Genomic DNA, 25,604 nt, shown 5'->3' with positions numbered 1-25,604 from the left:
AAAGTTCACTCCCAGAGTTAGCCTAAGAAAGCAAAGACCTTCTCTCAACAGGTGATAAGAATAGTGTATTTAAATGATGTCTCAGATTTTCTGAGAACACGAGACACCTCCAGTCATAAACTCGCTAATCTGTAACAGTAGGGAGGCACTCCTGGAATGGGACTTCTCCAGTACTAACAAGACAACAAAGGCTGAGATGCCAAAGGCCCCTCATGGATGAGGACCCCTTAAGACAAACTCCCCTGAGGGCTGGCACGGTGGGACAAAGAGAATGCTGCTTGTCACTCTGTGTTTCGAATCCCTATCCTACTGAGCCGGTTGCCAGACACAAGCACCTTCCAGCTGGGGATGACTAGAGATGGCATTCTCACTAGTCAGAAAGCCAAACTCTCAAGACAAAGAACAAAATGAAAGACAAACCTTTCTCTTGGCCTATGGTTCTTCTCATGACAAATGCCACAAAAGAGACATCGTAAGACAATGAATGACCACCTCTGGAAAGGAATGGGATCAATAGAGAACAAGAGCACTTACAACAAAAACCTTTACCACAGTCTTTATACCCAAGGAACTGATTCACACAAATATTTTCTTCTGTTAATCTAAATCTGGAAAGGAAATTTCCCCTTCCTCTCTCAACTGGGCCCTACAGACAGAGATCTGAGACAGCTGACTTTGGTAAGAATTCTTACCTTTGCCAGCTTCTGCCAGTCTTCCAGGTTCCTGTCCCCAGGCTCCAGGGCAAGTATGGTATTTCAGCAGGTTCCAAACTGTCACAAAGGAAAAAAATGCTCCCGGTACATTCTAGGATCTTGGTCCCTGTAATAAAAGACAGAGTAACAAGAGAAAAAACAAAGTTTAATAGCATGTATATCTCCTGTATACATGAGACCCAGAAAACTGAGTAACTCCCCCAAATAGCTTAAATACCTCCTCAGCTAAAGACAAAAGAAAGATGGGGGCAGAAGGGAAGGCCAGTTAAGGGGGCTACCAGGAAAAGCAGAGTAAACGGGGTAAGGTGGTTATGCAGATTTAAGGTGGGCATCTTCTCCACTGATAAGAGTTTATGATTGAATCATCCTTCTCTTCCTGGTACAGATTAGGAAACACATTTATAAATAAAATCTTCTCTTATAAATGTAAATTTTCTCTACAAATGAGTAACTTCTACTAGATTTTCAGAGCGTTTCTGGTGTGTGTTTCTTAAAAATAATCCGTACAAAACAACCTTTATGCCAAACAGGCATATTTTGGAGTGGTGTGTGCTGCTCCCCTTCATCGTCCTTTCTGAGGGAAGTCTGTATAATTCCCCACTACACTGAGGTTCCCTGAGGAGCTGGCGCAGTAAAGCAGAAGCAGAAGCAGAATCGCCTGGAAAGTAGAGTGCTTCAAACTAAAGGCCCAAGATGGTTTTGTTTCTGCTATTTGAAGCTGTGTAGACACATATATACACATAAGCACATCACTCAGACGTAAGATGTGTTTTCTTGCCAGTCCACAGAATGTACACAGATTACTTACATATGACCATCAGCATTCCTGCAACTGTAGTAAGCCTTTATCAGCCACTTAGGATCGTCAGCTCCTCATTCTGTTGGAACACTGCCAAATGTGAAGCTATTTAGGAAAAGAACATCTATGCTGGAAATGACAGGAATTATGCTAATAATAAGATCGTGCTTCTACCATAGCAACATTAAATTTCAAAAGCTAACGTTCACTCAAAAAATGAATGCAAAAGAAACAGTTCTTGTGGAACTTCACAAACTGATGTTAAATTTTACCTGGAACAGTAAATGTTCAGCAATAGCCAAGACAATTTTGTATAAAAAGACAAAGAATGGAGAAGTAGCTCTCAAGGTCATCTAGAAACAGAACAAATAAAAAAGCAAAACAACCCAGAGAGTAAGGGTAGGGGGTGGGCACCATGCTGTAAAGATCACGAACAGCTTCTGTGATCATCCGATGAACAAGTGAACAGGGCTCAAGACAGCCAGTAACCAGGGAATTAAACACTGAGAAATTTCGTTTCTTCACTTTCTAGCATTGAGTTATTGTTATTTTTACCTTTGGCTGACAAAGCAGATAAGAAAATGATGGCTTTCAATCACTTCTAGTTGCAGAGTGCTGTTGGAAAAAATCATTAACAAAAGGTAGTAATATATTATTTTCTTAAGTCATAGAAAGGCTGAATGCTCTGTATTAGAGCTGAATTACTTATCTCTGCCGATAATAGCGCTGCAGTAGAAGATTCTCTTCTAGCGCTTCTTTCAAACTATACTCATTACTTACCTTGGGAATGAGCCACTCGAAGTCTTCTGAGGCTGAGAGGCACAGTCTCAGTGCCCAAGAATTCACCAGGTACTACCACTCAAGCTCTCGGTCAGCGCTGATCATGCTGTGCTTGACTGCTGGCAGCTCTGACTGCAAAACCAGAACCTCGGGCAACATTAGTTATCCACCTTTATTCAAGCCCCGAAGAGGGCAGAGTTGACACAGGCAACAGAAGGCTTATGGGCAACGTTTCTAGTTCTATCCAATAAGTAAAAACACAGGCAGGCTAGAGATCAGAAATATTTATTTGACTCAGTTTATTTGAAAAAGTTACACGTAGTTAAGCTGCGCAGTCATCTGACCAAGCAATCCAATTCTACCAATAGTAAGAAATTCTTATTTGGAAAAAAAGTCATTGGTAAGCATAGCCAACCAATTTTCAGGGGAGAAAAAGACTAAGGTTAATTTCAAGAGGAAGAACCTCACTATGTAAATGCTTGTGTTTATAAATTATCTTATCAGAATCCATAAAACCAAGTCAGAGACTATATAACAGGAGACTGGGTCAGGAGCCCACGTAAGTATAAGGAACACAAAAATGAAGGACATAATGCAGTGATGCAGAAATAGACATTTAAAAAAATATCACCATCAACAACCATATTTTTACTAAAGAATAAGCATTCCACAGAAGTACAGACTTTTTAGTCAATACAAAAATTAGTAAGGAAAATATTTTTAAAGTGCACATTCCCTGAAAAATTCATTTTTATATGTAATACACATAATCACACACAGAGATGATCATTTAAAAAAGTCTACAACAATCTGATCTTGTAACAAGCCCCAGATCCAATTCCTAATGGTCTGTGAGTGGGTATAAAATCACTTGACATCGAGAACATTTCAATGTAGTCTACATTTTTACTTGCATGTTTTTCAGCTCCCAAACTGGGAACTTTGCGTGGCCAATGGAACGCTGGTGGTATGGTGGCCTAAGAAGAAATGCTGGGGGTTTTCAAACATGATCTATTTTAAGCACACTTGGGGTCATTAGACTTATTATACTACTCTCACAGGGTTGCTTGTTACAAGGACTTCATTAGAAGGACCGCATTATTAAGGTATCAGAGCAATACCAAATGAATGTGAATGGTGCTCAGTGACATGGATTTTCAGGTTGACAGATATCTATATCTGTAGGTGCTCTATATAGTAGGTGCTCAACTATAACACAAATGAATTTGTATTTGTATAAATAAAAACTTTAAAGATATACTCGTATCAACCTATAAAATCTGAAGTTACATATCTTACACAGCTCATTGGGTAACCAAAATTATCAATTTTTTGGAAAATACCATAATGCTTTTAAAAAAGAACTGATCTGTAATTCTAAAGTAAAACTTTTAAAAAATATGACATGGAACTATTTTACAAAAGAGGAAATAAAGTAAAAACGGGTTCAATTAAAGAAACATGAAGGAGGTCTATAACAGAGTAGGATCCAGAGTCTTCTCAATCCTTGGGCTGGCCCTTTAGAATAGCCCCGTAGCAAGTTCTACTCTACACCAATTGTGGCAGAAAGCAAAGAAGTATAAGAAAAAGTCTGCCCTGATGTAAGGGCAATGATTAAAAATACAGATTAAAAGAATCCTAAAATTTTTTACCAATCAATGCTGTCTTGATCAGGTATAGCATTAGCAGTAAGGTATAATTTTAAAAGTATATTTCAAAGAATTGGGCAGGAGAGTGGATGGTCCTTGTTTAGAGTATGCAAAGGAGCTATCAGTGAAACTGGACAGCACCAAGGAAAACCAGACTGAATACGTTTTGCATTGAATCTTGCAGAAAGAATGCAGGTTACCTGTATTTTCTACCTGAATCTTACAGAAAGTAGGAAGTCAAATTATTTTCAGCTAAACAGCACTGGCATTTGTTTAGCACCTTCCAAAGAATGAGTATTTTGGCCCTAAAAAATTGTGTGTAAGCTCCCCATTTTTAAGGGCCTCTGGCCACCTGTAAGGTGAATCAGACAGAAGGTAGATGGACAATGCAATTTACGTAAAAGGAGAACTTCGGTTCCCAATCTTAGTAAAATGCTTAGAGGGAGAGAGGTGGAAATACATTCAGTTAAACGATATCCTATGGTCTTCTGGGGGTGCTGTCTGTGGAGATAACATTTTCTGTGTTTTATTCTAGACCACTGCTATCTAGTGGGGCAAATATACAGGCATGTAAGTGTATCTGATACACACTAGGAAAGGAAAACATTTCCAAAACAAGAGCTATTCTATCTTTTCACTCAAAAGAAAAAGTGCTCACAGTCTAAAGGCTCCCTGAGCTGTGGATTTGCTGCTCCTTTCTAAGTTAAGGTAAGGCTTAACACCATCCAGATTGTTCCAACAATCACTGGCTGGTACATGCCTTCTCCAGCAGTGGCTTTCAAAGTATCCCCCGCTCCCCGCTAAACTACAATTCACAGTAAGAAGTAACATTTTATATTGTGACCCAGTATACACAGTATATAGAGTATTTAACAAGCAATATTTCAAACAAACAATATTCAACCTTGTTACATGCAATGCTTTCTTGTTTCCTATTCCATTTTAAAAATATGCTGGTCTTGAACCGATTTCATGGCCCTCTAACGGATTAAAACCTACAGTTTGAAAACAACGTCCTTGAGGTTTCTGGCTGATCTTGAGAAAAGGTAAAAAGCAATGGCCCTGGGATGCCAAACAGATTTCTCTGACTTGTGATGGCGGAGGCATGAAAACACCCATTTCCAAACAGCTACTTCCACCTTCAGTGTATTTGGCACACACTTTCAGTTGCTACAGGCAAACTAACTCTGTACCTTGTCCCAATCTTTTTAATACAGGGGCCTTAGCTTGGCCTGAAGTATCAACTAAAACTGGTAACTGATGACTGAGTAAGATTCAGAAAATTCAGCACTGAACAGAGTGTTTATTTGTTACCAGACAAGAATAGGATACTACTTTGCAGGATATTTCTAAGAGATGAGCTAGGTGCATATATATTCACTGGGGTAATATTACTGCTACTACCATTGGAAAAAAATGAGAGAGATAATTATGATAGAAATGATACTATAAGTTTGAGAAAATTTTCTTATTTGAAGGCCACAGGATAGTTCTGAAACAGATTAGGATTATGGAGAAGACTGGGCCAGGGAAGGACTAGGAATGATTACAACTAGTAATGATGATTCAGGGACCAGAAAAAAACTCAGCTGTACTCAAATAATCTTGCGGAAAATCCCAAGGTCTTGCTAACACTAGGGAAGAGGCAGCCAACATATATACAGTAATAGGGAAGCCACTGGAGAAGTAAGCGCACGTTCCCTTTGATTCAGAGTATTTTGTAAATGTGAAGAAATCACAAACTTCATTTTGTATAAGAAGCCAAAGTTGCTACGTCTAGTGATCATAGTTTTCTGGAGGAGAGCTGGCAGGGAACAGACACTCTGCCTTCAGCTTCACACCGTAATCACAGGTCAGGATGTATGCTGTGCTAGGATGAAGGGCACAGGGCTACAGCTAACAAATAATGCAAAGAGATAAGGACAGAATACTCAGGACATGATCCCACAGAAACCACCAAACAACAAAGACAAGCTTAAAGTTCTCAAGCAGGGCGCCATTAAAAGTACTTAAATATTAATTCCAGCTAGATTATTTTTAAATATCGTAAGATTATGGACTCTGTAATATTCAAGAAAAAAAGACTAGGGAGAGGGTATAGCTCAAGTGGTAGAGTGCATGCTTAGGAAGCATGAGGTCCTGGGTTCAATCCCCAGTACTTTCTCTAAAACTAAATAAATAAATAAATAAAAGCTAATTACCTCCCCCCACCAAAAGATTAAAAGAAAAGAAAAAAAAAGACTACAAAATCACATAACTGTAAATTATAAAATGTCATACTTAAAAGACTGACTCATTATCTAGTAACCTACTGATGTTCTTTAAAATGAAGAAAATCCTCTAAGATAACTGACAAACTCCTGCTCTTGAAATTGTGGGTCTTTCTACTCTAGAAACAGGAATTGATGGGAGGTGTTAGTGGGGAGATGACTGGTAGAGAACGGATAAGGGAAGGTATTTCTAGATTCTTACTGGTAAGGGAACAGGGAGGACAGGCACAGTGGCTCTGCCTGGGTACTAGGTACAAGACCCACTCCTGCAGGGCTCAGAAGACGCCAAAAGAATTTCTATCCTCACACTCAGGCTCTTCCCCTTTACTGTGGGATACCCAAAGAGTTATGGCTCTGTTTTTTTTTTTTTTTTTTTTTTTTTTTTGAGAAAAAAGTCATAAAACTGGGGTAGGCAATGAGGTACTTGGCTAACGGCAATGACTAGAACTCTAGGAAAGCAACATTTCAGATGAGGATAATCTGATTAAAGTTTTCTGACAACCTCTACTCTAAGGTTTAATTCTAATGTATGCAAAATTAGATGAGCTCAGCAACAGAGAAAATGCGTATACTACTCTGAACAAAGGTCATCATGTTGGCATGCACTATCATGAGACTTCAAATTTGTCACCTCCTGATTAAATTTACATTCAGCAAAGAAAAAAACATTCTGAAAGAAACTTATTAATAAACAATGTGTTTTTATAATTAGAGGAAAATCTATACTATTTAGTGGCAAGATTTGGTCAGGAAGAAATGCAATTACAGACTGGCATGCTGTTTATTTTAGCTTTTAAAACAAAGCAAGGGTTTGAGGAATCTCAGGAGAATTTCACAACCATTAACTTACACAGAGTCATCAATTCTAAAAACAGTTTACAGTAACTTGGTGGCACGTACAACACGCATCAAATACTCTATTATTCAATAACTAAATACGACACTGCATCATTTTCTTCATGGTTCACAATCATGTAGTCATTCCCCTTCACTTGAAAAAGTCCATTAATATCAAGGTACAAGGATCTTGGACAAAAACCAAGGAAAAAAACCCTCATGACCTTATTTTTCACTAATGTGTAGCCCACGATTTTTGTTCTGATGAGCTATACATTTAAGACAGATATAATGATAATATCTAATTACAGATAAAGCAAACCAGAAGTTCTCAATCTATTGCCAACAGGACAGGTTACTGGGTTAGACTTTAGGGTACATTCATTTACCCCACATGCGTATAGAGAGGGGCTGTCTGTTCTGAAGCATAATGCGTATTAAGATGGCAGGAATTGCTTATTTCATACCACCAGTGAAGAGGAAGTTGGTATTGTTAAGGCTTCAGGAATTTTCCTTTAAGGTCAGCAATCTATTAAAAACATGACCTAGGTAAACCAAGTGGATCTCATGAAGTTGGCTTGAAGTAGTATTTCTAAGGCTTTAAAGTTCTGAGAGGGACTTTCCCTTCTGGGGTATGACATTCATTCCTTCAACCCTTAAGATGAGGCTTGAAGAGGTATTAGTCAATCTCTATTATATAAAATGAAGAAAGATTATTTTTTATAGTCATGCTATGTACTTCAAATATAATTCAAACCTATCTTTTATTTAAAAAAATAAGGAAAATAATACCAAAATATTTATCTATAAAAAGAACTTCTTTGTTTCCAAAGAAACCACCACCAAAGTTACCTTGATACCACTGAGGCAATGTTTGATCATTTACCTATCACTCAGAGAGTTTGAAGTAAGCATGACAGAAGTTTAAAATGTGAACTAAGAACATTAAATTTAGCTCCATTAAATTTAGGCTAAATATGGGTAATTTCTCCACCACTGCAGAGAATCACCTGGAGCCAATATTTAAGATTCATAAAAGAAATGTTTCTTTTAAAAGTAATTAGAATTTTAACCAGATGCATGATTCAAATTAGAAAACCAAATGGATCCCCAAAGAGCTGAAATAGTTTAATCACAGAGCTGTTTTACCTGATTCTAACTGATTTTTAAAAAAGTACTTGAAATTACTTCTGTACTATACTTCCTGAACAGGTTTTGGAAGGTATAAGGTAGAAACTGTAATTATTTATTGCTGTGTATCTTCAGGCAGTGGTCTCCGTCAGAGGCTCGGGGAAGGTTCCCTTGCTTCTTCTAGCTTTCTGAGGATCCACTGTCATGGAGAAATAAAGCAACATTTACTTAACTTCAGTAAACTTGCAATGAAGCTCAAAATGTAATGAATGAAAATCTAGAAGTTGTCTTTCCAGTTTAGTTAGGAGTATACTCCTATCGCCAAAAATTAAATTCACTCTGCAGAAGAGGTCATTCACTCACTCAAATGGTCTAGACAGCTCAGGGACAACGGCACTGCATCTAATAGTAGGGATAATGTTTTTCTAAGATCTCTGGACTTAGGTGTTCATCTTCAGAATAAGAAAAGCAAAATAAACCATCCTGAGAGAGAAGGGTAATTTGACAGCTGGACAAATAACCCTGGCATAGTGTGGAAAGTATCCATACAGAATTCTTTCCGACCTATGCCACTTCTTTATCACAAACCTTCATGATTCCATATATAGGGTTCTACTGATTGAGTAGGAATAATTACATACAATCTACAGTGGGTAGTAGCATAGCAACATTCTTGAACATTTTAGGTGCTTTCCTGATATATTTTTCTATTTTGAAAGAATAAAACGCAAATGAAATGCAAACCTTTCTGCCAATAACATCTATTATCATTAGGCCTGTATGACGGATAGAAGCCACGGAGGAGATACTGGGCTTATCCCATTATGAAAGGCTTACGCAGAGCTATCTGTGCTCTCTCCCTAAAGAAGAACCTAGTGGGGATAGCTTTAAGATTAGAGAAAGAGAACTGGGCTCAATAACCTTTTCTGAATGTTTTTGGCAGAGCAGGAGGATTCAAAATAAACCTTCCAGGATAAAGTAACATGGTGACAGAGATTAAATGGAAAACTTGCTACCGAGAAACTGAACTGGTGGTGACGTCCTTCAGCAACACGAAGACGACGGCCAGAAAGGCGCGCTATTATCGTGCGCCACTGTCTCCTTGTTCCAGGAAACATGCGTATCGAGGCTCCAGTCACTTTGTTCCTCTCTCTTTGTAACTTGTCCCCCTTTCAGTTTTCTACTGTTAGTATGTGAGTGTTACCTTGTATCGCAATGTCTAGGTACAAAATTACACAGCACATGCTAAATGGTTCAAGGTGTATGTGCGTGGGTGGGAGAGGTTCCTGGTCTGAAATCCAAAAGTGAGAAGTGAACTGGTAGTCACATCCAGCCAGGACAAACAGAGAGGTTCAGTAAAGAAGCCATGTGTTCTTATTATAAGTTTCACAACATAGTGAGTACAATTCAGTGTCAGGAATAGCGTCTTAGTTGTGACCACTAAGGTAGATAATGAACTCAGTCTTCCTTTTCTTGACAGTGCACATTGTTATAACTGCAGTAATCCCTGGAGTACGTATAATGCATTTCAGTTCACATCATTCACATTTTGAGGAAACCAAGGTTAACGGACCTCCCCTAAGTCCTACAGTCAAGAAGGATCTGAATCAGTACTTATATCCAAATTTTCTGACTATGGGCTTGGCTCTTTTTTTCCCTTGTGCCAGGCTACAGTAATTTTTAAAAAATCATTATAGCTATACAGTAGAGAAATCAACAATGTGAGGTTATTATACTTTTGTTACTGGAGCTGGTAGATTAGCATTAGAGTGAAATTATTTCTTTTGTTTGTTGTCTTTTTGGCAAAGTATTATGGGATTTAAAATAAGAGCAATTTGATTTCAAAAACAAGTAGGTTTGCTGAATTCAATCTAATGAACAATAGTTCTGGAGAAATAGTATCTACTTATGCGTACTGAAACTGTCAAAACACAAAAATAAAAACAAACACAACTTATTTGTCCTAAAGAATAGTCCAACACACATGGCTTTAAAATGAGAAGCTGCTATCTGTTTAAATAAAAGATTCATTATATTTACCCTAGCATCCTCTGGGGTCTTGAAGTTAATTATTTTTCCAAACTCTTTGGCATGGAATACAGACTTCACTCGTTCCTACGAATAGAATAAACAGCTTCATTAAAATGGAACTACAGTTGTAGAAATATAATAAAGAAATGCCTGTGAAAAAAAAAAAAGCCAAGAACGAGGAGTCAAGAAGAATCAAACACAAATGGAAAAAAAAATGACTAAATTCTAACCCATCCATTATCACTAAATCTAAGTTAGAAAGTTTTAAGTGAGATTTCAATTACTAAAGCCACAAAGGGTTGATGCAGAGGATGGGAAGGAGATAAAGTCTGGAAGCAGTGCCACTGTTTTCCCTCTCCAGGTAATTTCCCGCATAGTACTTGATATCTGGCCATGGACTCATGATAATTTTTGTTAAGAAATAATATGCACATTTGTGTGTATATACATACATATCTGTGTTGTATGGGTATGTGCCTGTGTATATGTATGTAACTTCAGACGTTTTAAACCAGTCATGTAATACGAATGTAGCTTCAGAATCAAAGAAATCAGGGTGGGACATAGATCCTCTATGATGGTCCTCCAGTTTTTACACTCCTTTGGTACTCTGCGATGTGTTTGTGGGAGAACTGTCTGATGGCGGATGTTAAACATTAGAGGGCCAAACAGAATGGATTCTCGAGGACGAGGATGTGATGACCTCTGTTAACCATGGGTGAGGACACAGAGGAAGCATGTTCTACTTGTCTAACAATTTCTGTAAGTAATTCAATATCCATGCATATACAGAATCTGGAAGAAATCAGATTCTTTTATTAAAAAAAAAGAAAGATTGCTGATAAAAGGTCTCAAGGGAAAGGCGGAAGGGGAAGAAATCAAGGAGATAAGTTTATCCTTGGAGATGAAAAGCCAAGAAATGCAATATGGGCTGAAAACAGGCTAATTGTTACTATCCATCATTTCCTATGTGGCCACGTGGCCTTTCATTTTCTGAGTGAATCAGAAAAATTCTCAATGGGTAACTTGGTCTAAGATCCTCAAGAACTAATATCCAATCTACTTAGGGGCTGCCCCCTGTCTCTGGAATGAGTAGTAAGATGGGATAAATGGTCTTCACTAGTTAAGCACAGGCCCAGGGACAGTTCTGTTTACAGGCTTGTCTGAAAAACAAATCTGTTGTTCTGCTAGCGTCCAATGCCCCTTCTTTCAGTAACAATTTCCTGAATCTCCTTTGGGCAACTATTTTTCCACCCTTCTCACTCCAAAAACTTCAGATAGAGCTGACCCTTCCTTATTGGTAGCACCATTAGGATTCCATGACCCTCACCTGGCCAGCTGGCCCCTGCCAGCTCCTGAGTAAAGTGATTGGTTCAAGAATAAGCAAGTGACCAAAGGTGACCCAGTAAGAAGCTTTCATTCTGCTGAGCTAGTATGATATGGAGCTAGAACTTCTGCTGGCCATAGTGTCACCAAAGGATAGCCTACTTGGGAATGAAGTCAGCAATGAAGAAATTAAAACCTAGATGAGGGAAGCAAAGATGGAGGAGAGGAAGGGAGGGGGAACAAATGCTAATAATGTCATTTGAGGATAATTAAGCTACAAGATATAGACTTGGATTTTTCAGTTTTATGAGTCAATTAAATCTCTCAAAATCAAACCAAAAAAGATAATAATGCACAAAACTAACTTGGGCTGAGTCATATATTTCTGATTAATACAGCCAGTGTCAAAGTGGCCTTCTGCATAGGTATCTGGTCAAATACTTTGAGGTCAAATACATGATCTTGTATTTCTTTGTATCACCTATAGTACCCCGTGCAATCATCACAACCTACAACGGATATCGAGACTCTGCTGATTTACCAAATGACTGGCAATTTACTGTGTTGTGTATCAGTATCCAAATATCAGGCACTGTGCTAACTGCTAGTAATCACAGTGAGAAATGGTCTCTACCTTCGAGAAGACTGTAACTGAACTAGGAAGGTAACATCCATAAAAAGAGAAAGAACTATCAACAATCGGCTATTTCCAAGTGTCTTTTAGTGAGACTTTCGGGGAAAAATATTTTAGGCAACTGCTAGGGATTCTTAGTTGCACCAATACCTCACTTTCGTGCCTTGGCTAGACGGCAGTGGGGAGGGCGCAGCCCTGTCACTGAGCATAAAATGAGGGCCCAGGGATGTAGTTGTCAATTTTTAGAGCACATGAAGTAGCACTTTTTTCTTCTTGGCCTAGCTTTCTTTTCTTTAAGCCTGAGTAAGACAACAAGTGTAAAGGAAATCCATACAAAGAAAAGGCAACATCTACAAAAGAGGTAGAAACACTGCAAAAGTAAAGACTATTTCAGTTCCTTATTTTCTGTTCCAAGTTTTTAAAAAAACTATTCAAAATACCTTTGCTTCAATGCGTAATCTTCTCCCATGAATAATGAACGGTTCTTTGGTAAACTCATCAAAAGTATACTGCCACTCACAAGTAAGCTGTCCAAACGTTCCTTTTGTTACAAACAACACGCCACTCAAAAAAAGGAAAAAAGAACCCACTTTAAAAACTGAAGCACTCATGTCTGATAATACAGTAATAGCAGGATACACATTCTTTGCAAGTGCACACAGAACATTCACCAAGAGAGACTACATTCTGGGTCATAAAAAATGTTAATGAAGTCAAAAGACCTAAAATACGAACTATATCCTCAGATCATAATGAAACTAGAAAACGAGTAACTGAAAAGTAATAAGAATATGTCCAAGTGCTTACTTAAAATCATGCTTCTAAAAAAAAGTTCATGGGTCAAAGACTCTCATGGGAAATTAGAAAATATTTTGAACTGAATTAAAATGAAAATATAACTAAAGAAATTTGTAGCTATGCTTAGTGGGAAATGTATAACACAACATATTTATATTAGAAATATAAAGTACTTATATAGTGAAATATGTAAGGAACTTTTTAAGAAACAGAAAAAAAGTACAGAACCAATCATCGAGCAGTATTTTGGAGAACTTTCATATAATTAATGCTTTAGAAAAAAATGCTTTTATTAATAAGACTCCATGTAATATACTTAACGACCTATATTAGATAGAAGCTTTTAAAATTAAAATCTTGTTTTCCCCCCATTTTGAGGAAAAATCAAGAAATGTAAATTCATGCTATCTATAATAATTCTATTTAATCCCTCCTTCAAAAGCCTTTCTTCCCCAATTCTTCTTTCTGGTGGAAACATCAATTATAGGTACAATCAAGGGCTTCTTTAAGTGTCATATATTTTAAGTTAAGGGACTGAATTAAAGAAACAGCTGGCACGTGGCTAGAATGGAAAAGGAGAAAGCTAATCAAGATTTCTCTCTCATCTCAGTTTTCTGTCTCTGATCCCGTTTCACCAATCCCGGATTACAGGGCTGTTGGAACAAGCCTACTAGTCCTCCAATGTATCTTCAACCATGTGAAAAATCAAAGATAGGCTAATCTGATAGCAGGCACCACGTACTCCCTCTCCTGATTCAAAGATTTTTTTTATCTTCAAACACAAAATTTAGAGAGAAAGAAAATTCTGAGTATAAACATCACCTTTCAATGCACTACAACTAGCTCACTACACTTACTCTGTCAAGGTTTATGTGGCCTCATTTAAAAAGACAGTCATCTCTAAAATGCTACAGTATTTGGAAATAATTAACTTTGCAACCGACTCTTGTTTAACTCTCGATGAGTCACTCTTCCTTTAGTCAATACAAAGAAGGGTTAATAAAAACATGATTGAAAGTTGCTATGAACAAAAATGACTGTTGAAGCACTGTATGTAAGCTTAAGAGTTCAGAACAAACTTAGATGTACATTACAGTACTTACTTCTGAATGAACACTAGGCAGTCATTTACAAATTAAGAAAGATCTCCATATGCTGACATGGAATACTCTTTAGGACATAAATCTTAAGTAAAATATTATGGTATAGAAAGGTATGTTTAATAGATTCCCATGAACATTAAAGTATGTATGTTTATGCTTATATAGGCAGCTGTGTGCTTTTATAGGCAGAGTGTTTCAAGAAGGATACAAAAGAAACAAAGGTAGTTGCCTCTCTGGTGAGGGGAAAAGAGGGACTGAGATAGAATGAATACTGGCTTTCACATTTATACCTTCTAAAACTGAGTTTTCTTACTTTCTGTTACTTTTTAAACAAGAAAATTAAGATAGTGCTATAAACTTTAAGCTCAGAAATTATTAGGATTAAAAACATTAAAAATGATTGCTAAATTTAATAGTCAATCTGAAACAAGACACTTGTATAAGTTCACCTTTTTGGAAGTGAATGAAACCACACAGGTTAATCAAGCACTCCTTTCTATTTAGCCATAACTTCTCCCTCAGCCACATTTTCACTCTCCACTCTCCAGAAACTTACCCAAATATGGCACTTGCTTACTCTTTTCTCCAGTTTCATTATTAGTAACTCCAGCAAACACCTGTCCCACCAAGGCTATGTCACTGTGTATTTTTGCATGTATCCCTACCCCTCTACTGTCTACAGGTTTATCTGGAGGTTTACCTGTAGCTGGAAGTATCCACATAAAAACTGATCTGCCTACTGCCTACTACTGATCTGCCTAGGAATACCTACTTATGTGAATGAATCTCTATGTATTCTAATGGTTAGATACCACCAGAAATCTATTGACTTCTGAAGTAACCTGAAATTATGTATTTTTCGAGAAGGGGAAGGACTGGTACTGCCTACCCTTGAGATGATAGTTTTGTGGTAATTTCTGTATCCATTTAATTGGCTGAAACGAATACTAAAATATTTAAAATTATGTTTGTGCATGGTATGCATGTATCTGTATGTATGCTCAGTTTCAGGGATGAGGCTTGTAGAGCAACAGAACCACAGTCAGCTGGAATGAGTGTGACTGTGTGGAACAAAAGGTGAGGAACAACTGCTTTACTTCACGAGTGGCTGTCAATTAACCCCTTATCAAATTATATGAGAGAGAGAAAAAGTTACCTTTTGGTTATCATTAACATATCTGTTTTATTAATCATGACATGGGTAAAATATTTGTATTTTGCAAATCTTCCATTTTCCATGACCTAAAAAAAAAATGAGAGTGAGAAAATCGTTAATATCATGTTCAAATTCAAGTAATGCCTTACTGATCCTCTAAAAACCTTTGTCAAGGGGGCAAATCATTAGCACACTTAAACCAAAATACATTGTTAGAAAGTTGAATATTCACAAGATCACTGCTTCTTCCTTTTTAAAAGCACCTTTTTATGCTGCTTTATTTAAGATAACTCAGTTGCAGCTATACCACTCTTTAATGCTAAATTTTTAGAAGATATTGTTACCTTACAAAGTCTAATTTGAACCTACTGAAGTTACTATGAAATGATCACATTCATTTTGTCTTGGAAAACAGATTAGTAATTTGATCACATCTATACAAAAACACATGTAAACACTAACACATATTTAAACACACGCATCACATAAATTACTACTAGCCCCCAATTGCCTCTTCCCTGAAATTTTCCTATCTGCCTTACAAACATGTTTTTCTTTGCAAATCTCACAACTCATTCAAAATTAAGCAGCAGAATGTTTCTGAACATCAGGAAACCCCAGGACTTAATTAGCCTATGCAACAGCCTATATATCTTTAAGACTGCTGAAGCACTGTTTACCCATTACATCGTCAATGATTCTTTGTCTCAGAAAACATAAAGTAACTACATAAACAAAATAGACTTATCATTTAAAAATTTGTTCTCAGTAATATTTACTCTGAGGATGGAGTTACTCTGGCTAGTAACTCTAGTTATTTAAAATACATAGCAGGCTAGACTATTATTTTTTAAAGGCAAACAATGTAATTGTAACTAAGATTCCTCAAGAATTTAGCCAAAATGTAGATCTCTTGAAGAAATTCTAAAAGAGGATATGAAGATCCCAGAAAATTGTGTCCCATGAGGCTATATCAAAAAGATTAAAATTATGTAATTTAGAAGAAAGCTAACAAGTGACTTCAATAATAAGGTTGGTTTAGAAGGCTGACAGAATAAACTTTTATGGTAGATAAAAGTTTAAAAAAGCAACAACAGGATAAAACATACAAATAAACTGCACGAAAGAATTTTCTAACTTCAAAGATCATAATATTGAGGAAGCAGTATCTTTACTATTTGCTGTAGTAGGGCAATTAAACTCAAATTCTTTGAATTACAAGTGACAAAGGGATATAACCACAGATTCAGAAGAAATTAATATAATTTATTAATTTATAAATTATGCAATTTGAAAGACTAGGTGAAATGGGTCATGTTTTAAGATGTATATTATTAAGAGAAAATAGCATCAAATATTGGAGAAGAGTAGAAATTATTTGCAGCTGACAGTAGCTGGAAAACCCAAGTACACAAAACTCAGTAACTTTATTTTATAAACACAATAATCAATTTGAAAAATGGAAGGAAAAAGTCCTACTTACAAGGCTAATAAAAAAGATAAATATTTATACATAAGTTTAATAAGTAATGTGCAGAATTTATATGATAAAAGCTGTAATGCTCTATTGAGGGGAGTAACAGAAAATTTGAAAATGGAAATCCAAGTCTTATTCTTGGATATAAAATTTCATTATAATAAAAGATGTAATTCCCGCATCCCATTTTTACAGATGTACACTCAACATGATCCCAAGACGGTGTTTGTTAATTTGTTTGGGGGAGGGGGGAAGTGACGTGACAAAATTACACTAAAATTTATCTAGAAAAAAATTGATAATATCAAGTAACTTATGAAAGGAGAATGAGAACTACCCTAGCAGACATTAATACAATTTATAAAGTTGCAGTCATGAAGCAGTATGGTACTAGTGTCAGTTACATACAGACATACCAATAGAAAGAATACAGATTCCAGAAACTGACTAAATGCGCACATTGGATTTTATAAAATCCTACACATCCAAATATAGGAATTTATAAAATCAGGAAAGCACTTCAAATTACTAGGCAAAAACATGCATTATCAAATAAATGGCATTTCAGGCAACTTGCTGGCTAAACCTTGAGCCCTACTTCTTTCTCTCTTTACACCAAATTAATTCCACATTGATCACTGATTTAAGTATACAAAATGAAAATAACAAAACAAAAATAACATTTTAATAATCTTAAAGTTAAGGCTTAAATATAAAATACAAAGTCTATAAAACTTAAAGTAAAAAAAAATTGGTTAAGTATTTGGAAATTAAACACCAATGAACAGCAAAACAGTAAGCAAACAGAAATAAAGTGAAAGAAAACAAAAATCAAAGAAGAAATTGGGAAAACATCTGTCAATACAGTGATTCAGAACTAATTTCATAACAGAATTCTAGAAATATGAATAAGTGAATAGAAGGAAAATGAGTAAGTCTGTAGGAAATTGTTTAAAGGATATGAACAGGTAGTTCAGCAAAATACAAACAAAATCTGACAATCAACATAGGAGATAATTTTCAACTTAATTCATAATCAAGAAAATCCAAGTCAATATATCTGTTGAGTCAGCAATTCCACTGCTACAATGTAGCTTATGCAAAGGTATGCCAAAATATACATATAGGAATCTTCATGGTAATATTGTGTTAAATGCAAAAAATCTATATGTTCAAAAATAGGGAACTGTTTAAATAAATTATAGTATAGACATTCAGTGGGACATTATGCGGCCATGAAAAAGAAAAAGGTAGATCTTTTGTGTACTGATGCAAAAAGATGTGCAAGTATATCAAGTAAAAAGAAATTAAATTACTGAGAATGAATGGGGGAGTAGGAACACATACATGTATACTTAGTTATATAAACACAAAAAATTCCCAGAAGTGTTGGTGGTAGCACACCAATCTATTCACAGCACTTATCTCCAGGCTTAGGAAGGATAACAGTGGGGACAGACGTGAAGCTTTTATTTTTAACTTTACATCCTTTTCAGTTTTTAATGTTGGGAAAGAAATTAGCTTGAAAGTACATTCTTTTGTTCTATATGATCGAGTTTTAAAATAAAGAATACAAATATTGATTTCCTCAAGACCCCACTACTATTATGAGTCAAAAGTCTATAAACCCCATTAACAGATCACAGTCTTCAAAAACCTTGAAAGCTAATAGTTTAATTCTAAGTAACTCACGTCTATGTTAATATCATGTTAAGTCTGGGTATTGCAATTGAGTCTGCCTTTCATCACTTTCCACTTTTCAGACCCAATCTAACCTGTACACTTAAGTAATTAAACCACTTTCAATAGTCACAAAACATCTCCTATAAACAAAAACTAAAAAAGTAATTAACGCAATGCTTTCTGGAGTACATAAAAAACCTTAAAAGAAGCAGCACTTCAAACGTGACTGGTCAAAACAGTCTGCTTTGAAACACATAATGAACTGTATTATTTCTTATTAGAATGAACTATTTGAATAAACATCAAAGATAACTCCATATGCAGCAACATTTTGCTGGTGAATCTCCACTACAAACATGAGAATATGGAGTAAGAGCAGCATTAATGACCAGAAGCTACAACTTTGGAACTAAATCCCACAGAAAGATGGGACAGAATGTGACAGCTTACCAGCCATCATCTTCCATTATGCTGTAAAGAATCTACAAATGTCATGCCTTTGGTCACAATTTCCTGACTAATTGACTTTATAAATTCGCTACACATGAAGCTTTATACTTTTCAAAACATCATTTATATTAATTTTAAAAATTCTGGAATTTTAGACCTGAAGGAGTTTTGTTGTTCATCCAAATGAATCTCTTCCTTGTATGCATGAAGAAATTGAGGATCGTGTCCTAAGTGTCTTTCCTATCTAATATTCATAACAACCTTATGCAATTGGATTAATATTATAGCGAAGTGACTTGCCTGAGGTCATATTATCAGCTGCAAAACTGGGCTCAGAAAAGTGGTTTCTTTACTTCTAATTCCAGTGCTTTCACTACACCATGATGGTGCCAGGCACATGTTTCCACGGGACCTCAAAAATATCTCCAATATCCCTGGTTGCTGGATGTTGCTGAGGCAGGTTGCAAAAGCAGCTCAGGCAGGCTCAATTTTTTTTCGGTTAATTAAGGGTCCAAATAGTGTAATATTAATGTCCTATCCTCCTTCATCCCAAATAGATATTAGGTATGAACGTTTCTATTAAACTAATTTGTGATACTCTTTAAAATAAATGAAGAACTAGCAAAGTCAGGGCTAGGAATCACAGGTAGAGCCTTTCAGTTAAGCCCAAAGTTTGGCAGAAGTATCAACAGATTTGCCTGAAGTATCAAGTACAATAGCCAGTACTGTATTTTTTGTTTTTGTTTTTTTCACGGGGTAGATAATTAGTTTATTTACTTACTTTTTTAGTGGATGTACTGGGGATTGAACTGAGGACCTTGAGCAACTCTACCACTGAACTATATACACCCTCTCCCCTCAACAGCCAGTACTTTAGACATCTTAGCTTCACTTATATGCTACAGTATTAAAGGAAAACCAATTTTTGCATTTTTCATTAACAGAATATATAAATTACCTATCATTATTTAAGAACTTTCTTAAAGATACAAACAAACACACAGGAAACTGCATTCATTATATATAATTGTCAGAACCTATAGGTAACAATAAAATGTATGGTTACTGGTAAAGGATTCCTTTTGCATTAGAAAAAAATGAGTATGTAAACCTTAGTTTATTAGATATAAATAAACACAAACCAAAATGATTATACAATAGAAACATAAAAAGTAGGAACTGGAAAGTATCAGGATTATCCTCTACTAATACTCACATTTCCTGCCAGATAAGTCCCAATTCTTCAGAAAAAGAACATAGCTAGCAACTATAATACAGTAAACACTGCCAACGCTTTCAAACCACCTAAATGCCATGAAGCAGCAGAGTTCTATAACAAAAATATTTCTGAAAAAAACAAAGCAAAGTACGAAAAGACAGATGATAGGAACAAATCACTAACATGGAAGGTTTTACATCTCAAACAATATAAAATGCTAATATTCATCGGAAATATATGTGAGAAAATTGGGTAAAGATAAGAACACATAGTTAAAAACAAAACCAAAATCTGATCAGTATCTGACTCTTTTGGAAGATGAGTTTCATAGAGGTACAAATGAGATTTTTTTTAAGATAGCAGCATGAATGATAAAAGGAAAATGAAGTTTATCTAAATGGAAGGTAAAGAATAAAATGCTATCAAGCAAGAAAATCTACTGAGTAACAAATAAACAGTTTTATAGATTAGCTAATTTTAATAGGAGAAATATAAAAGGTTTATGAACAGATTATACTAAGAAATAAAGTGTACTTTTAAAAACAACAAAATTCAGGGAGGTAATCAAATTAAAATGGCAAATGCTATGATTTCTCAATTATTTAAGAAGTAAATAGATGACTTGTTCAAAATATTCTTTTCTTTAGAGAAATATTAGTCAATAATTGTAACTTCCTTAGAGTTATCCTATTAAAGGTTAGGGGAAAAAAAGGTTTTATCAATTCACTTTTTTTTCCTTTAAAGTTGAAGTATAGTTGACTTACAATGTTGTGTTAGTTTCAGGTATACAGCAAAGTGATTCAGTTACACATATATACATGTTCTTTTCCATTATAGGTTATTACAAGATATTGAATATAGTTACCTGTGTTTACACAGTAGGTCCTTGTTATTTATCTATTTTATAAAAAGCAGTGTGTATCTGTCAATCCCAAACCCCTAATTTATCCCTACCCTCTACCCCAATTCACTTTAAATATAGGAAATCTGAGGGTTATGGCCAGGAAAAACATGGTATTCAACCAAGCTTCATGGGCAAATACAGTAGAAATTCATTACCTAAAAGCCCAAAGATTTCATATATATACTAGAATAAATATAAACATGAGTAGACAAGTGATATTTACCTCATTATGTGAGGTACATTGGTTTTTAAAAAATCGAATCTAATTGACTGTGTCATTAAATGTGAAGAGGAATTAGGCATTATTTAATCTTTCTATACCTCTGTCTCTGCCCATGCAAATGAACTATTTTGACTGTCAGCCTAAGTACAAGCTAGCTGACAGCTTAGAGCAGGAAAGCTGAGCATAAACCTGTGACATAAAATCGTATTATCTTAAGAGATGTGAACTGTCATCAACTGGTTCAAATAAGAGTTTGGAGAAAGGACAGAATTATGCTCATTACATAATTATGTGCATTGACAGCAGAAGACCATTAATTAACCTACCTAATACATTCTAGAAGGGCCAGGGAAATTGGTCAGAAATACTTTAAGTGGACAGTTACAAAAGTCTCTCTAATGCATTTCCAGCAGAACCGCTACTGAACAACATTTACTGACCCATGATACTATATAAACGAAAACAGTAACATTTCTTTTAAAATACTGTATAATTCAGAGCAGTCCAAGTCACTGAGGTTTTATTGCTTCTATCGCTTACCAATTAATGTGTGGAAATTGTCACAACATTCTAAAGTATTCTATTAACCTTAAAAGGAAAAAAAAAAGGGCATAATTTAATGACGGTTTTATTTTGGCAAAGAGGAGACAAAGGAGGAATACAGAATTCACATAACGATGACTGAGAACTAGCATAAATTGTTATTTATTTGGAATAATGGAAACATAACAATGAATTCCTATTAGACACTGTACTAAAGATCACATACGTCACTTGTTTTAATCCTAGCAATACCACCAAGGTACTTTTATCTTGGTGTTATATGCCAGGTACTGTTAGGTACTACAGTTATCTCCATTGTACAGTCTGGAACATGAGATCAGATTAGCATAGTAAGACTATAAGCCAGTAAAAGGAAAAGGCTGGTACTGAACTCAGGTTTACAAGGCTCCAGAATTCAGGCCCTGAGCCATATCATATGGCTGCATCTCAGGTATTTTTATTTTCAAAATGAGTTAGCACAGAAGAAATACATATATTCCAGAAGATGCAGTGGGAATCCCATTTTAACAGCTCATTGGAATATGGATTCAGATAGTCCACAAGCTGTGTCATGTCTTTTGTAATGCTTCAACTTCATGTAATACCTAGGGATCATTATCTCTGTGGAAGATTGGGCATATCGTATGTGTCTTTTGATTTCTACAGTTCCTAAGCCTTGCATGTAACAGCTGATCAACAAACAGGAATGAGACTATAAAGATCCAACAACAAAGTGCTGGCATGTGTTTTAGTCCCAATCATCAGAATAATAAAGCTCACTACAATTATAAGCTCATGAGAGATGAGCAGAATCTTGACCACTCTCCTCAGTGTGTAGCCTTAAGACCTGGAAGAATGCCTAACACATAACTAATAGGAGTTTAAGAAATACTTGTATGAAGAATTAATACATGGCATTACATTTTTTCTTTGTATTCATATAAACTATGCTGTCAGATTGTACAGCAAAAAATTCAATTATACATATATAAGTACACATTTACTCTTTTGGCAATTTAAAAGTTAAAAGTAGCCTTGCAGTTATTCCAGAAAGGCTAACTCTACAGGAAATATCCAGCTCCCCGTACTTGTATCCCAACCCTGCAGCTTCATGAGATCCTAACTAAAACCACCACCTCAGGCTCAAAGTGCCACAAAACGTCTAACTGTACATTTCTCCACACTGCTTCCTATAGGACTCTTTACAGTGGTAAATTTTCACTGAATTACAGCTCATCAGAATCATCATCAGAAGTAACTATGGTATCAATTTCATTTGAATTGGACTCAACTGACAAAAAAAACTATACTTGGTACTTCCTTTCATAGGATATTAAATTTTGTTTTTAGGTGAATCAAAGTGGCCTCCAATTTAATTCCGAATTGAAGATGAATTATTTTACTTGGCAAGAGAACAGCTTTTCTTTCATAGGACATTCAGCTAATGTAAAAACAGAATTTTCATAATTTATACTAAAATCTTCTAACAACATTATTGTCAAAGCACACACTAAAAAAAACCTGCATGAGCTTTACTCAGCTCAACTTACGTTGAGAATCTCTGTGCTGTCGAAAGTAACCAGGGGAAGTTAAAAGGTAGAGTGTGAACATATCAGTAGAGAAGTCAGGCATTGGGTCCCAGGTTACAGTTTAGCACCTTTAGCTAAATAAAGGTTAAAGACCTTTAAACTAATACTTACTACAGAGTTTTAGATCTATTTTCACATCTTTGGTAAGTAGAAAATAAGACTCAGGTTGAACCTACCTGAGCGTAACATTTTTCTTAGAAAGTTAAATGTGCTAAATTTTCTATTTTAATAGTATTTATCCTTAATATATTTATAAACTTATGGGATGAAATGATGGCAAACTTGAAAAAGATTTAGTAATCAGTGTCATTTCAGTTACTGGATTAAAAAATAATTTTAAAATTCATTTTATACTTTTTTGACAAAGAGAAAGCTGGAACTTCCCCTACGTGGAAACATCACCTCCAGAAAAAGACATAATCTCAAAGTCTTACTCACACCATATTTTTATGCAATCTTGGAAGGTTCTAAGTGGACTGAATTACTCTTATTGGTCCAAAATAAAGTTATCAGGATTTACTACTAAATGTTCAAAAGTATAGGCCTTCAAAGACAATTTGCCAAAGACTCTCCAAGAGAGTTCTGTTAAACTAATGAATGAGGCATGAGGACTGTATCCAAGTTGGATAGGTAATCTCTTTTTCACGGGATCTGCTTTATCTGAGATGCTAACTCTTATTTGCCTTGATAACAGAATTTGGCTCTCTTCAGTTTTCTCATCCCATTCAGAAGTATGCTTCTGGAGAGGAAGAGTTTAAAATGAAGAGTGAAATCCAATAAGGCTTTGTCTCCTAGTTCTTGTCCACTTACTCAAAATTTCAGATGAAGCCAGGAAGAGTGTTCAGCACTACTGTGGTGATCTGACTGCCTAGGATAAGCCCTTTCTTCCAGATCAGTTGTAATTCTCCTTCCGAAGTAAAGGGAAAGACCACGTCAGCTGAAGGCAGTTATCTTCCAACTGCTATTAAGGCAGTGTTTGAAGCTAATTATAAACATCTGTAATTTCTGAAAAAAAAGAAATATACAACAAACAACAACAGTCTCCCTTCTACAACAACTTACATAATGGCAACTAAGGTATCTTTGTGAGAGATGTAAGAGATTCAAAGACAACACAGATTAAATTTTAAAGTATATCAAACAGTTAAAAAAAAAAAAGTACTCTCCCTATGGGACAACCCAGCTGTCAATATTCATACACAATGAAAAACACAAGGATCATACAAACATATACACACACAAATAAATTTTAAGAGGATGAAATTTGGTTGAGTAAATTTTTCTAAGAAAGGTAGAATCAAAAGGTAAAAAGTACGTTTAATCAAAAAGGAAAAGCTTCTACATCAGCTATAAAAATATAGGTCCTGCTGGCCATAATGTATTCCAGAAATAAAGACCAACTTTCCCACATTGGGAATTAAATGGGCCACTTTTTTAATCTTTAGAAGTTAATAACTCTATTTATACAAATTTCCAATAAAACAAAAATATGTAACACAATTTGTATATTTGAGTCATAACTACATGAATAAAATTTAAAAATGAAATATGCCACAATAAATGGTGGGGAGATGGTAATTTTTTTCTTTTCTATTCCTATTTTTCTTTATGAGCATATAATACTTTAACAATGTAGAAAATAATCTAATTTTTGAGAAATTTCACATCTGTAAAATACTAAAATTGTAGACTGAGAATCAATGTTAGTTAACTGATTCACAAGAGGGATTTACCTTTTTCCAATGAGGATGAGTCTCTAATTTTTTTTTTAATTCAAGGAAACTCCAAGCTTTATTGAATACATTAAAAAAATCTTTGTAGATATAATGTACTTAATTATTCATAAAAGATAATTTATAGTATAAAAACATAGTATTCCCAATCAAAAAGTTATATACTTAACTAGACCTCTGAATACCCTGATTATGTTTATAAAAACACAATGACTATATTTTGAATGTTCCAAATAATTAAGGATCTCTAAGATCCAGAGAAATGGCATACTGCAAATTTAGCAGATATCTTTGTTATCATTTCAATGCATAGAGTATGTATACGCAATGAAGAAGGTTACATGAAAAAATAATTTTACAAAATTATTAAACATTTATTTTAAAGCAAAAGTTTGGAGGTACACTATTGCTATATACATACTGGTTGATACACAGTAACTGTTAAGTAAATTTATCATGTTGATTGAGAGACAACTATGGACATGAAAATGGTCTACTACATTAAAACAAACCAAACCATACACTCCTACATATGACCATCATAAATCACTCTCAT

The 25,604-nt window shown here is 35.3% G+C and overlaps 1 protein-coding gene and 1 non-coding gene across 3 annotated transcripts in view; one reads left to right on the top strand and one right to left on the bottom strand.

Moving 5' to 3' along the window:
* Positions 1-2,561: 2,561 nt before the first annotated feature.
* The window catches only part of VPS13A (vacuolar protein sorting 13 homolog A), a 201,661-nt gene continuing 178,618 nt past the window's right edge, over positions 2,562-25,604 (bottom strand). The window contains exons 69-72 of one of the 2 annotated variants that reach the window (XM_032477879.1): positions 15,228-15,313; positions 12,611-12,734; positions 10,220-10,294; positions 2,562-8,378 (exon numbers count right to left, since the gene is read on the bottom strand). In XM_032477879.1, coding sequence (XP_032333770.1) covers positions 8,328-8,378; positions 10,220-10,294; positions 12,611-12,734; positions 15,228-15,313 — 336 coding nt within the window. In that variant the 3' untranslated portion in view covers positions 2,562-8,327. Of the gene's footprint in view, positions 8,379-10,219; positions 10,295-12,610; positions 12,735-15,227; positions 15,314-24,125; positions 24,223-25,604 lie in introns of those variants that run through there. The other variant, XR_004319289.1, reaches the window with a different exon arrangement.
* TRNAP-AGG lies at positions 6,033-6,105 on the top strand. The gene has a single exon. It is a non-coding gene; the product is annotated as a tRNA-Pro (tRNA).

Source organism: Camelus ferus, chromosome 4 (genome assembly GCF_009834535.1).
Source record: "Camelus ferus isolate YT-003-E chromosome 4, BCGSAC_Cfer_1.0, whole genome shotgun sequence".
In the NCBI taxonomy this organism is placed as follows: domain Eukaryota; kingdom Metazoa; phylum Chordata; class Mammalia; order Artiodactyla; family Camelidae; genus Camelus; species Camelus ferus.
This window is presented reverse-complemented; position numbering and strand designations above follow the sequence as displayed.